The sequence below is a fragment of the Felis catus genome, chromosome B1, assembly GCF_018350175.1.
Source record: "Felis catus isolate Fca126 chromosome B1, F.catus_Fca126_mat1.0, whole genome shotgun sequence".
NCBI lineage: Eukaryota > Metazoa > Chordata > Mammalia > Carnivora > Felidae > Felis > Felis catus.
Window position 1 is genome coordinate 24,463,877 of NC_058371.1, and position 14,452 is coordinate 24,478,328.

At 38.0% G+C, this 14,452-nt stretch overlaps 1 protein-coding gene across 6 annotated transcripts in view; it reads left to right on the forward strand.

Moving 5' to 3' along the window:
- SGCZ (sarcoglycan zeta) overlaps positions 1-14,452 on the forward strand; it is a 1,094,832-nt gene that overhangs the window by 1,022,291 nt on the left and 58,089 nt on the right. For all 6 annotated transcript variants that reach the window (XM_023252415.2, XM_019828324.3, XM_045056853.1 and 3 more), the window contains one exon: positions 7,637-7,759. In XM_023252415.2, coding sequence (XP_023108183.1) covers positions 7,637-7,759 — 123 coding nt within the window. The remainder of the gene's footprint in view (positions 1-7,636; positions 7,760-14,452) is intronic.

A 14,452-nucleotide genomic window follows, 5' to 3' on the forward strand; every position in this document is an offset into this window, starting at 1 on the left:
AACAATATTATTATGATATTGTTATGAATCACCAAAAAGAGGGAAGAATACAAGCACGAAAGATTTTATTTACACCATTAAGTGTTGAAATTGTCTAAGTAGAAATTTGGTTTGCTCAATGCAAAGGCTATAAAACAATTTGCCCCGGGATATTATGGTGTCCATTTCCACAGCATCATTTTAGGAAGTCCTAGAGCATATTTTTTCCCCTTTTAATTAAGCGCTAATGATTTGTATATTGTGCATGTGTGGTGGGGCAGTGTTTCATAAAGGTGGAAGGTTTCTAACTCCTAATTAATAAAGATAAGCGTGCAGAGAGGGAGAGAGAGAGGGAGAAGAATACATGGAAACCTAAAGAAGTAAACAGAGAAAGAGTAAGAACAATGAACGGAGAAAATTCAGAGTTTAAGAACTCCTCAACCTGGGTGGGGCGGATGAGTTATTTATTGATTCATATAATAGGCAAGCCCAGGGCTAGACTAGTTTGTCTCATGGGATCCAGCCTTTAAGCAATAGTTTCAGGCATGTCTCTCTGTCCTTCTCATTCTCCTTCTTACCTTCTCCCTGCCCACCTCCTCCCCCCCTCCCCCCGCCATTTTCACTGATTGGCTGAATTCTCAGGCCGACTTTTTCCACATAGGGGTATAGCTAGCCTTAAAAGATTAAGTTTATATCATGCTCTGGGTCTGTGATCTGGAAAGAAGATTGTACCTCTTTTTCAAATCATAAAACAAAATCAGGAGAGTGTTTGGGTCATGTGCTTGTGTATGAATTAATTGTTTTGGTTGAAGAGAACTGAACAACTTCTAGACAGAGAGTCAGCACCCCCCTCCTGCCCCCATAGATTGATCGTAGGGAGCATATTATCAGTAAAGGAGACTGAGGAGCAGTGGCATAAAAAAGATAGTCCCTCCAACAGTAATCCAGGAATTATTCATTGAAACCATTGTGGCATACAATTTAGGAACTCAGATTGGCAAAAATTACAAAGTCTGATAACACTGAGTGTTGGCAGTGATGTGGAGCTACAGGAACTCTCCTATTCTATTGGTGGGAATGTAAATTGATACAACAGTCTGAAAAGTGACTTTTTATTATCCAGTAAATTTGAAGTACATTCTCTATGATTCAGCCATTTCACACCAACGCAAAAGCTCTGGAATTGCTTGAGTATAGAAGGAGACTTGTAGGAAAATTTTTATAGCATCCTTGTTACTGATTCAGGTATTCTAGAAACCTATAAGATCACCAGTGGAAAGTAGATCCCTAACTGGGATATCCATATAATAGACTATAGCAGTGAAGGTGAATAAACCAGAACCACATGTATCAAAAGAGGTGAATCTCATAAGCCTAATGTGTGAAAAAGCCTAGTCACTGAAAAATAGAAGTCATATAAAGCTGTGTGTTTGTGTATGCATTTATGTGTGTGTGTGTGTGCGTGTGTGTGTGTGTGTGTGTGTGTGTGTGTGTGTGTATTGCAAAACTGAGAGAAATGTTTTAAGGATACATACGTTAAGTAGTAAAGTTACAAAATGGAAGTGGTGAGAACTCATTTCCGAATAATGCTGACATGCAGAGTTCCCGTAGGATGAAGGTACATGTGATTAAGAAAAGATGATGCTACTGTCGGTGGGAATGCGAACTGGTGCAGCTTCTCTGGAAAACAGTGTGGAGGTTCCTCAAAAAATTAAAAATAGATCTACCCTAAGACCCAGTAATAGCACTGCTAGGAATTTACCCAAGGGATACTGGAGTGCTGATGCATAGGGGCACTTGTACCCCAATGTTTCTAGCAGCACTTTCAACAATAGCCAAATTATTCAAAGAGCCTAAATGTCCATCAACTGATGAATGGATAAAGAAATTGTGGTTTATATACACAATGGAATACTACTTGGCAATGAAAAAGAATGAAATATGGCCTTTTGTAGCAACGTGGATAGAACTGGAGAGAGTTATGCTAAGTGAAATAAGTCATACAGAGAAAGGACAGATACCATATGTTTTCACTCTTATGTAGATCCTGTGAAACTTAACAGAAGACCAAAAAAAAAAAAAAACAGAAAAGATGATGCTAAAGGCTTCACTTCACTAGCTATTTCTCCAGCCACATGGTGGGAAATATTATGTGTGCAAGTTTTATATGTATGAGGTTTTCATAACTTTTTTAAAAAGAAAGATTGAGTTTCTCAGGATCCACATAAGAGTGAAAACATAACAGAATACCATGGGGGAGGGGAAGAAAAAAAAAGAGGTTAGAGAGAGAGGAAGCCAAAACATAAGAGACTCTTAAAAACTGAGAATAAACTGAAGGTTGATGGGGGGTGGGAGGGAGAGAAGGGTGGGTAATGGGTATTGAGAAGGGCACCTGTTGGGATGAGCACTGGGTTTGTATGGAAACCAATTTGACAATGAATTTCATATTTGAAAATTAATTAATTAATTAATTAATTAAAAGGAAGATGGAGAATAATAGTATGAGGTCATGGCTATGGTATAGATGGGTGAAGGAGTGATAAACAAGGCATAAAAATAGAGTGTGGAAAGGAGTGGAATGCACTTCAGTTTAAAAACAAACATTTTTTAAAAGGTTTTTATTCAACTCCCAGATAGTTAACATACAATGTAATATTAATTTCAGGTGTACGGTATAGCGATTTGACAATTCCATACATCACGTGGTGCTCGCCATGACAGTGCACTCCTTAGTCACCTATTTCACCCGTCCCCACCCCCAATGTCCCCTCTGGTAACCACCAGTTTATACTCTATAGTCAAGAGTCTGTTGCTTGGTTTGCAGCCCCCAACCATCCCTCTCTCTCTTCCCCTTTGCTCATTTGTTTTGTAAAAAACAAACTTTTATTGAGGAATTACTGTATACAAGGCACTGGTCTAGATACAGGATGGTAGGAAGCCCCCGGTAGGGATACAAGGGTGAATGCAACCTCAGGGTTCATATAACTACCTTATTTGCCAGAGAAACAGTGGTTATTCCAATTCTGAAACAGAAATCAGTTCCTATGGTTGGGGGCTAGGTTGTAGGGGCGCGAGAACAGGGGTGGTGTGCTAATCTCAGACAGGATCCAATGTAGATTGCAATTGCCAAAGGCCCTGGAGCCCTTGTTCCGAGATCAGCCTCCCACCCTGGCCCCTATGATCTTTCCCTCATTCTGCTTCTCCTTCTCCCCCCAAGTACACTCATGGTACACTTTCTGCAGGTGAGTTTCTAATGACATACATTGTATAGAGTAAAATATAGTGCTCATTTATATTTATACTTCACGAAAGCAGCTTCTTTTGTTTTGTTTCAGCCTTTTTTTTTTTTTTTTTTTTTTTTTTTTGGCCCATGATAATTCCAAAACAGGAATTTGAGAACTTTGGATTTAGTTGACTGTATTGACTCTTGCTTTTGTTTTTCTTGTGGGAATTTCTAATCTTTTAATTATACTCTTCTTCAAGACCTTGAAAATATTGGCAACACATAAAATCAGCGTTATATAGGAAGAAAGATCCATCACGATATGCTTGAGGAAAACACACCAGAGATAATTAGATATATCCATTTTTATCTTTGCCTTGTTTTCTTTAAATTAGGACTAACTAGTACCAAGAGGCCCTATGGAAATACATTGTTTGAGCTCCTGTAGAGGTTTTTATTGGAGAAAATTTTCTAATTTGTGTGTTTGACTGATTTAATGTAGAAAATGCAAAAACAGTAGATAAATTACTGGAGCCTCTCTATTTGTCAGCAAATATGCCTTTGGCTGCTGACTATGTCTTAAGAAATGTGAATGTTCCAAAAAGGCAATGGAGCCGTCTCTGAGGAGAGCAAGAAATTAGCTTTGCTGTTACTTTTCTTTATTTGCTTTTAAAGAATATATACAGAACGTTAAGTGAACTAGAGAAAATATTTGGAAATATATTTAATACTTCAGTCCTTTTGTGGAATCTATCATTTTGCTTACATGGTTTCTCCCTTTTTCCTGCTAATTCTCTTTACTTATTTTTTTTTAATTTTTTTAAACTTTATTTATTTTTGAGACAGAGAGAGACAGAGCATGAACGGGGGAGGGGCAGAGAGAGAGGGAGACACAGAATCGGAAGCAGGCTCCAGGCTCTGAGCCGTCAGCCCAGAGCTCGATGCCGGGCTCGAACTCATGGACCGCGAGATCGTGACCTGAGCTGAAGTTGGACGCTCAACCGACTGAGCCACCCAGGCGCCCCTTCTCTTTACTTATTTTATCCCTGACTGTTCTTTGTTTGATTTTGCAGTTGCTAACAGAAACTTCCTCAGCTGTTCTTAAGGAAACATTTAGTCTTGAGATTTTAGTTAGCAAGTTAGTGTTTAAGGTGACTAGTAAAATATAGAACTGTCTGGATCATCCCATGCCACATGACCTATTTGCTAAGGAATCAGAGCTCCTTATCCAGAGTCATTCAGGCATATTGCTTTCCTGCAACTCGGGAAGCATTGATGGTTGGGAAGAAAATGGAACTGAGCATTTACCTAGCTCCTCTGAACAACTGGATCCGAGTTGACCTAGCCTTACAAATATGTGAAGCCAGGAATGTGGAAAACAGAGTAAGACAACGCAAAACATGTTATGATATAATAAATTCAGCTTCATCTCGCCTAATAAATTAACTTGAAACATAAATATTCACAGTGATGTACTATGTGTCTAATTGCATGCATTACTGTCTGCTATTTGTAGAAAAGGAAAGCAATGTACAACAGCACAATATATTCAAAATTGTTTTCTGATTTAAAATATTTACTGTCAAGTATTGCTAATTGCTTGCAAATATGCCTTCTGAAATGTTAGTAATATGTTGAATAAAGTGTAGTCAGCAGTATTAATTTATATGTCTATTTTTAGTTGAATGATTTTGCATGCATTTATTTATGGCCTAGATGCATTTTTTAATTCCAGGTGTGCATATATTTTCTTACTAGCTTATTGCTTTTGCTTATTTAAATTTATTGAATTAAGATTTCAACTCACTTTGCCATATCCAGATTCTCCACGTGTATTTCTACTAGTTTATGTGACACTCAATATAGCATGCTTATGTTAATAAAATATCTTACATTTAATGACATCAAATGTTATGCCAAGAAAAGTCTTATCAACTTGTGTCTATATGGGGCACGTGTATGTATGGTGTGTAAAATATATATTATATACATATAGTGATATAAATCACTTCAATGTCATTAAAATCACTGATATCTTTTGTGAATCAATTCACCCAATAATTATGCATATTTGAAGAAAGCAATGTAATATACATGTTAAGGTTTTATGTGTATAATATCTAGAATATCTTTCAGGCAGTTCGGATTTAGGTTATGTCTGAGTGCCTTGAAGACAGATTGAGACACAGAGGCCTCAAAACTTAGAAGTCACATTTATCAACCCATCCAGCCCCAAGCACGCTTTTTTGAACATCACCCAGTTGGGTTACTATGGTTTAAAGATTAAAAGCACAATACAGGAAGGTTAGACCATGATTAGAAGAAGACACACTCCGCTGAATACAGGCTGCTAAATAATGTTTGCCAGATCAAAGGCAAAGACTGTTACCAAGGACAATAGGTCTCCCGTGGTTCCAATATTGCCATTAAATTTCATTTAAAAAAGTGCTTTGCTTAAAAAAATATATATAACAGACATTGAAATACAATTCATGCTGTTTGGGTCTTGACATACTGCAAGGTTAACATCAGTTTTATCTTACTTAGCATTGTCATAAAAAGTTGAAGCTTTTTAAAATTTCTATGTAGACCTGAAAACATGTAGGTAGTTTCTTATATTAAAAGAAAAATATACATCTTGTTTTCAGAGAAATTATCCCACAAGTCCTCAGGGTGTGTAATTAATGTTTTCCTCTTGTTAAGTGCCCCTCAGAAGCTATGGTGGTGGGAAGGTATAAGATACTAAAGCCCATGGGCTAGGACTGGCAACAAGGCCGAGGTGGGGCTGAGGGCCAAGGAAAGGGAAAGAAAGTTTACGTCTGGTATTCATTCACCTATCCAACTTCCTACCCTAAGCACCTCTAGAAATCAGACCCAAGTTTAAATTTGGAGGATATTTTGGAATACGAAGATGATCTCATGTTTTGAATTCCGGGGGGTTGCATATCAAACAAATTATGGTAAAACATTGTCTTAGTCTGTTTGGGCTGCTATAACGAAAACCCATAGGGTGGGTGGTTTAAACAACAGACAGTTGCTTCTCACAGTATTCCAGGCTAGGAATTCCAACAGCAAGTCACTAGCATAGCCAGCATCTGGTGAGAGGCTGCTTCCTGGTCTGCAGATACCAGCTTCTTACCGCGTCCACACTCAGCAGACTGCAGAGAGAGAAAAGGCAAACTTTGTATGGCCACTAATCTTATTCCTGAGGGCTCCACCGTCATGACCTAATTACCTCTCATAGATGGCCTTTGAGGTATAAGTTGGCCTAATACCATCTCATTGTGGGCTTGGATGTCAACAGAAGAATTTTGGGCAGACACAAACAAGCAGTCCGTAGTATATGGAAAGCAAATGAAAAGAGGTATGAGCAAATGTGATGTGCCTAGGTCCGTGATTGGGCTGGGTTGTATCTGACAAGAGTTTCTGATGTAGATAGCAGAGGAGAGATACTCTGGATCTTACAGGAGGGGAAGGTATATCATATGCCAAATGTGTTATGCCAAAAGAAATAAATAGATATTATGGAAATAGCAATTCCTCACCCTCTGACCAGTTTGATCCTCTTGTTGAAGCCCTTCAAACTTACAAATTGATCATGTATTCCAAATATGGAAGCTGCCTTCGTGGTTTGTAGATGGATTAATATGCAAAATTGCCCAGAATCAGAAACAGATTTCCAATACTATGATGTAACTATATTTAATACTATATTTTAATAAATCAAGAAAACTTTTGATGAGAAAATACATTGGGGAGCACTAAAAACATATATATGTGTGTGTATATATATGCATATATGTATTTATATTTGCAAGATTAACTATAAAATGCATTCACATTCAGTGACAGTAAAGGGTGAACAAAGTTCAATATTAAAATCTGTGAAATGTAGAGTAGCTAACGGTTCACAACTGAGTAATGCTTTACAAGTACCTTGCCAAGTAGCAAGCACAGGCACTATTGTCTGCTTGCAGAGAGAACAGGAGAGTAATTCAGTCCATAAGTATTTATTGAGCAACCGGCATGTGCCAGGTATAATGCTGCGTGTTCAGGCTACAACCAAGAACAAAGTAGACGTCATCTCTCCTTGTGCATGTGTAAAGGTTTTTGGTTTGTTTGGGTTTGTTGTTGTTGTTGTTTTGTTTTTTAGTTAGCTAAGGCTACAAACCTTGTTAGGTTTGTACCTTGTTAGGACTATGTAACATTTAGAGGTCAGATGTATGCCCAGCCATCCTAGCCCAGCAAACCCGACCAAATTAGAGAGCCTACTGGAAGGGAAAACAATTTCAAAATATTAATTCAGGTATAAAATGTACTGCAGAGACAAAAAAAACCCTAATATATCTATTTCTCCTCTTTTTTTCTAAAAAAATACATGTTAATGGTTTCCTACATGCCAGTTTCATTTTTAAACCTTTCCTCTGACCATAGGAGCTGACGCTGTGGAAGCTCAGTGTAAGAGATTTGAAGTGAGAGCGAGTGAAGATGGCAGGGTGCTGTTCTCTGCAGATGAAGATGAGATTACCATTGGGGCTGAAAAGCTGAAAGTTACAGGTACTGTAGCTTGAGGTCTTGGAACGTTGTTTACTTCTCGAAAGAACATGCAACTGAACAAGAGCTACGTCATAAGATGTACGATTCCCATGCCTCACATTGAGTTCGCATCATAACATGATCTCCCACCGTTTGATTTTCCAGTAGTCTTCAACTAGAAGGCACTGATTGTGGTGCCAGAAGACAAGTAAACATTGGCCTCAGTGACATAGAAGTACAGCTGCACGTCCTAGGCGTCCTAGGTGGATGGAATAGGATAGGCAGAGCAAAGTGGGTCAGGATAGTGGAAGACAGCCTAGAATTCAGACACTGAGAAAAGCTAACTAAAGGTGATAGACATATAAGATTCAGAGGTATTATTTAAAAGTGAAAGACATGCAAAGAAGACCTAAAATGCAAATATCAATGGTAGACTGAAGTAGGGGAAAGGTTATGAGTAAACTAAATTCTTTTCTTTAGATCTTGTAATTGCTCTCAAAAGCACCAAGAAATAATGTTATCCACATATTATTTAGAAGTTATTAAAGTCATTATTCTAATGTTAGGGCTATTAAAGTCAATCACCAACCGAAATTAAAAAGCAAACAAAACCAGAAATCAAAATTAAAAGCAAAGCTGGGAGTGAGGAAGGATTTTATGAAGACTGTTTTAAGCATAATCTTTTTGAATCACTTGATTTGCTATCATAATTTGTATTGTTTTGATAACATATTTAAGAAATACCCAAAGAAGCCTACATTTAAAAAAATCAGATAAGTTGGCCTAGTGTTTCCCAAATTTGAGTTTGGGAATAGCTCGTGGGATATCTGTCCTATTTAGGTCCTACTGAGCCCTGTGGGCCATGTGAGAACACTTAGCATGGGAATTGGTCTCTGCTCTCAGGCTGTTTGGGTTGAATCCTGCCTCTACCGTTCAATATTGAAATAAACTCTATGCCTCCCATTTTCCTTCATCTAAGTGACTGAAATGATAACGATAACTTAGTGGTCAAATTACACCGGTGTATGTGTGCACACTTATGTGTACTTATAGGTGTTTAGAATATTTTAGCACATAATGAAGATATTGTATAGGTTAGCGTGTTCTATTTATCAATAAAGACAATATTAATATTGTTAATGTTGCAGGCATGAGGGCTTGTGTGTATTGCAAGAAAGGTATACTATTAAATGGCACTGAAATTCAACAAAAAGATAGTTTAATGGGGATCTTCACTGGGCCTCCATGGCCTGGGTCACATCCTGCCACCACCCACCCATTCCGTCTCCCAAAGCGTCCTTTCTCTCGTGGGATGTTCCACTTAGCTGGAGCCTGCGCCATCGGATTGGTGTTTGGAGTATTCCCCAAATTGCCCAAATGCCTCCTCTCCTTTTCTTTCTTCAGACTTCTTGGAGAGGTCAGGAAAAGAAGCCCCCACCGCAGGAAAAAATTGACCTTCCTAAGCCCTGAGTGTGTGTGTGGGGGGGGAGGGGGTGCGTGGAGGGGGAGCAGGGAACAAAACACGAAGCACGAGCGTTTTGATTGGCACAGAGCACAGACAAATAGGACAGGACATTGACTTTAGGGCCCTCAGTGCTAACATTTGAGTTGCTGGTTGGTGGGAAAGTGGGAAGACGGGGTAGAAACACACTCAGGGGGATCAAGTAGATGTGATTTCAGTATGTAACACTCTTTGAACTTTGCTGGTGCCTACTGGTTATCAGCTTTAATCTTGGGATAGCTTTTAGGCCATGTCACACTCACCTAAAAATTATCTTATCCATATTCAGATATTCCCATGGAGTACTTTGCATTTGTAAGTGACAGGAAGTTCTGGAGCTTTTGACAGCTTTTATGAACTCATGGAATTTTAACTTTCTCTGATCTTTGTGCTAACTTGACTTGTCTCATAACAGTTGCAATGAAATGCTGTCTTCACAAAATTTGACTCATTAACTAGTTTTTAAATTTTTCTTTGAGGTACATGGGTACTCACCTTTATTTTCCTCTTTTTCTTGGTAGGCTGGCTGTCATCCTTGGATTAAGTGGAATTATTAAATTAGTAAATTAGAAAGTCAGTGGAGAAAGTGCTCCCTGAAAAATCGAAGTTTTTCTGCTTGTCAATTAACTGCTTTCAGATAGTCAGCTCTGCTGATTTAATCTCTCTCTTTCTCTCTCTCTCTGTCTCTCTTTCTCCCCCGCCCTGCGCACCATATATATGCGAATGTATGCATGTGATGGAATATATGGCATGTAGATATATGTGGATGTATAGATGGATAAATACATATGTCTCATTCCGGCTTTCTTTTTCCATTTCCTTCTGTCTCAAACATATATACATCACTTTGAGTTTATTCTTCGAACTATTTGTGATTGATTTTTATTATTCAGTTATTTCAGAAAATGAATCAGTGTTATAGTGGAGGTCTGTATCATGTATTCCAGAAGATCCTAAATAATAAAATAATATAATTTTGAGGTCATGACTGCAGAATCCAGGCAGAAATTTCTGTAAGGGTTTGAAGCATAACACTTAAGATGAGGGAATGAGAACGCCTGTAACAAGTAACCCCAATTTCTAACCTGATGTCGATATAGAAGAGGCTCCCCCTTACTAACAAAGAAATGGTAAGTTGAGGAGTGTTTTCATTTGATTGGAATCCACCCCCCACCCCGCCTCCCCAGGAAGCAGTCACATTTCTGTTTCCTCCCAGATGAGCCCACACACCCACAGACACAAACATACACACATTCACACACCCTCTCAAATTCCTGCTAGGTCCTTTCTCCCTTAGCAGAATATTGAATATTCACTTTACAGTGGCTTTATTCGTTACTGCGATACTTCTAAAATAAAGGAAAACAGAGATATCAAAGGCAAATATAACTTAGAATTTCATATACTCAGAGGGGAAAATTGTGCATAGTGCAGCATACAATTTAAAGGCACAGGGATTGATTAGAAACTCATATATCCTTTAAAGCAGTGCTTGAATCATTTGACAAATAACACTACAAAGAGACACTGACTCCAGGGTGCTTCATATAAATTAGGTAGCTGTGCTGACAAGACTTCAAAGTTCCATGTGACAAGAGATCTGTGTGAGGTTGATTCCAGAATTTTAAATTTGTGGCACAAAATTTTCTACTTAAGCAATATCCGTTGGAATTACAATTGATTCTTTCTGGCTTCATACTTTATGAGCAGTGGCATTTCATACATGGACTTCTCTTTCAGGATGACAGAAATGGATGAATTTATTTAGACAACGTGTCTATACACCTGAGGCAAAATCACTTATGACTGAAATTATTCACAGATCTAGTGTAACTCAGGATATTTACAGTTACTCTACTTAGAAAGTAGCAGGAATTTACCTCAGACATTCAAAGACTCCTAGGGTTCAGGGGGATAGAATAAAATCACCAGTGGTTACCTGAAGAAGGAACATGCCTCATTACCCCATCACTCTGATAAACAACCATGTGCTTAAAATTTGGAATTGTTTATTCTTGATACCGAATGACTTGCCCTGGAATAGCTTGCTTAAATCTTAATAGGAAGATGCTTCTATGACCTTAATATGCCCTCTCTACATCACTAAATATATTGGAGTGTTACACTTTAGACCACATGTGCATACTTGAAAACTTCATTTTCATTTAGCGTTCCCTAACATTGCTCAAACATCTTACTTACTGCAATTATCTTTTGAGACCAGGTAAACAAATAAAAAATATAAACCTTTACACTTAGAAGACTCTTAAATTTAGGGCTTTCAGGTAGAATCAATCACCTGCAATTTGCACGTTCATTGGTATTCCAAGTAGTATATTAACTTAGAAAACAAAGTGCAAGTGTATGTCCTTTGACTTTTGAAAGTGAAAACTTCAGCTGCGTGGAATACCTTCACGTTAAATTAAATGCTGTTAGTTGGATTTAGACCTCCGTTTGGTTTATGAGAGAAAAATGGACAATAGCTAAATGTGTAAGGAGAAAGGATATCTCATTTTTTTCAGGCAGTAGAAATTAAAACTGGCAATCTGAAAGAATAGTGGATCCCATCCCAGAATCCACCCTGTACCCTAATGTTTGCTTGAAAAGCCAAGAATATATCGTTCCTTCGTCCCTGTTCTAACTGAATGGTTGGACAGATAGACAGGCTCGAATGCTTGTTTGATGACAGAAGAAAGGGTTTTCTGAAGAGCAGTCTTTTAGATTCAACACCGTGTTTCGGGGTGGTAATCAATATTTTCTGGTTTGTTTTTATTAGTTAGTCTTCTACATCCTTGTTCTTGTCTGTTAAATTGGCACGCTGTGAGGAGGTCAACCTTAGAATCAAGCCTTCTATTAGGGAGGACCATTGTTCCCCAAGTTGTCCAAATGCCAAGAGTGTGGTAACACACAGCCAGCAGGATGGAGCTGCGTGGTTTGAATAGCACCAGAAGAAACGTGATTAGACTGGGTGCTGAGAAACGTAATGTTCAATTTTCTCAGGTGTGGCATTTCAAGTCTGTGGACTTGGGTAAATCACTCACCTCCGTTTTCAAATTGCCTTTTAAAGACACCGAGGATACAGATTTTAGAGATGCTAGAGATGAGTACCGTTCTATTTCCGCCCCCCCTCCCAAATCTTCAGGTGACAAAGGATTACAGGTTTCAAGGTATATAAATAATGAACCATGCCATTCTCAAACAATAAGCCCTGAGCACCTTACCGACAGTCCTTTCCATGACTTATTTTATTTTTCCAAGCTGTCATTTACATGTCTCCTACTTTAATTAAAGCAAAACTTATTAAAAATATGATTGTGTAATAGAAATCTTAAGAAAGTTATAAAAGAGGACAACTCCTTTATAAATAAGGTCAGAGGGTGGGGGGCTTGAATCAACATCTTTGTGTATTGGTTTTACATTTTCCCACTGATATTTAAATTTCTTCCCATAGCTATGCGTCTTAAATCCACAAAATATCCCAAAGATATAATTTATCCTGCCACTGTGTGAATGACTAGTCTGGTTTCTCGTATATTGTGATGACATTCTAAAAATGCATTACTTATAGAATATGGTCTACTAGAATTGCCTGCAGTTTCATTGTTTCTTTGCTGGCTGTCAATCAGGAGCTGGTATTTGCTTCTGAAGGTGACCCATATTCCTCCTCACGCTTTCCAAGCATCTTGCCTCTAAGAACACTGGGTGAGTCCCTCTCATGATTCAAATCCCTCTAACTTTCCCTCCCCTTGAATCTCTCTTATTTCTTCTGCCTACAGCTGGAAAAAGATTATCTGCTTTTCATAACTCATATGATTGCATTGCCTTATTACATTATCCAGATACCTAGATAATCCAGGATAATCTCCCTATTTTAAGGTCATTGATTAGTAACCCTAATTACATCTGTAGAATCCCTTTGTCATGTAATGTATTCACAGGCTGCACGGTTTAGGATGTGAATATCCTGGGTAGGGGGAGTCCATATTCTGCCTGCCATACTATGCAAATTATTGAAACTCTCTAAGCCTTTTTTTTTCTTTTTATGCTAAATTTTTATTTCACTGTTATGCAGCTGCATAAGTATAAATGTTTGTTCAATAAACACTAATTATGACATCCATACGGAATTTCTTAGGGAAAATAAGACTGCAGATACTTTCTTGCCTTATTGCACACGTTCTAACAAACTTTTCAGCTGTTGTAAATTTATGGCTGGGAGTACTACCAAGGAGCACCTTTTACAATCCCAGGAGACTGACCACATAGAACACAGGAGAATTTCTACTAGCTCACTGAATAGGTTTACCACAACAAATGAATGACATGAATGTAACCTTAAGTACTCTCTACTCGTCCAAAATGCAAAAACATATTTGGCAAAAATGGTAATAATACTATACAAAACATACATGAACATATTGTTTGGAAACAAGCACAGAGTTGTGCTTTGAAAGAAACTAGACAGTTAAAAAGCAAAGGTTGTAAATCATGACTTGTTTAGATGTCTGAATTCAGAAAGATTGGGTTATGACAGCCTCCACACATAGATATGAATTATAAATGTTAAAATCACTTTTGAATTTCTAGGCCTTTTTTTTTCGTCTTCAAAGGAGCATTATGAGAAACACCCAACCCATAGGATTTGGGTGAAGGTAAAAGACACATATGAAAATCTCTTAAGACCAATCCTGATACAAATTTGGTATTTAATAAATATCACCATGTAAAAATTTTTAAATATCATTACTGTTTTCCTCATTTGCTTACTTTTTAAAAATAAATACTTACAAAAACTAAAAGACATCAGATAATGGGTGAAGGAAAAAAAGAGTGGTAAAAATACATGAAGTGAAAACTTGTATATTCAATATTAGAAATGGGAAATTGTGTACTTTACCGGATTTGTATACATATTTGAAGACTTCTAGACAAAATGCAAAAAGAAGGATAGAGGATAGATAAGTTATATTAGTTATATTCTCAAAATGTTCATTTCTCTCATTTAACAGTGCAGACATAGGCAGGCTCTGTGAGGCATCCAGTGAACAGGTTCCTTAGAAATTACCCATCCAGGGGCATGTGGGTAGCTCAGTCGGTTAAGCTTCCAGCCTCAGCTCAGGTCATGATCTCACAGTTTGTGGGTTTGAGCCCCACGTCGGGCTCTGTGCTGACAACTCAGAGCCTGGAACCTGCTTGGGATTCTGTGTCTCCCT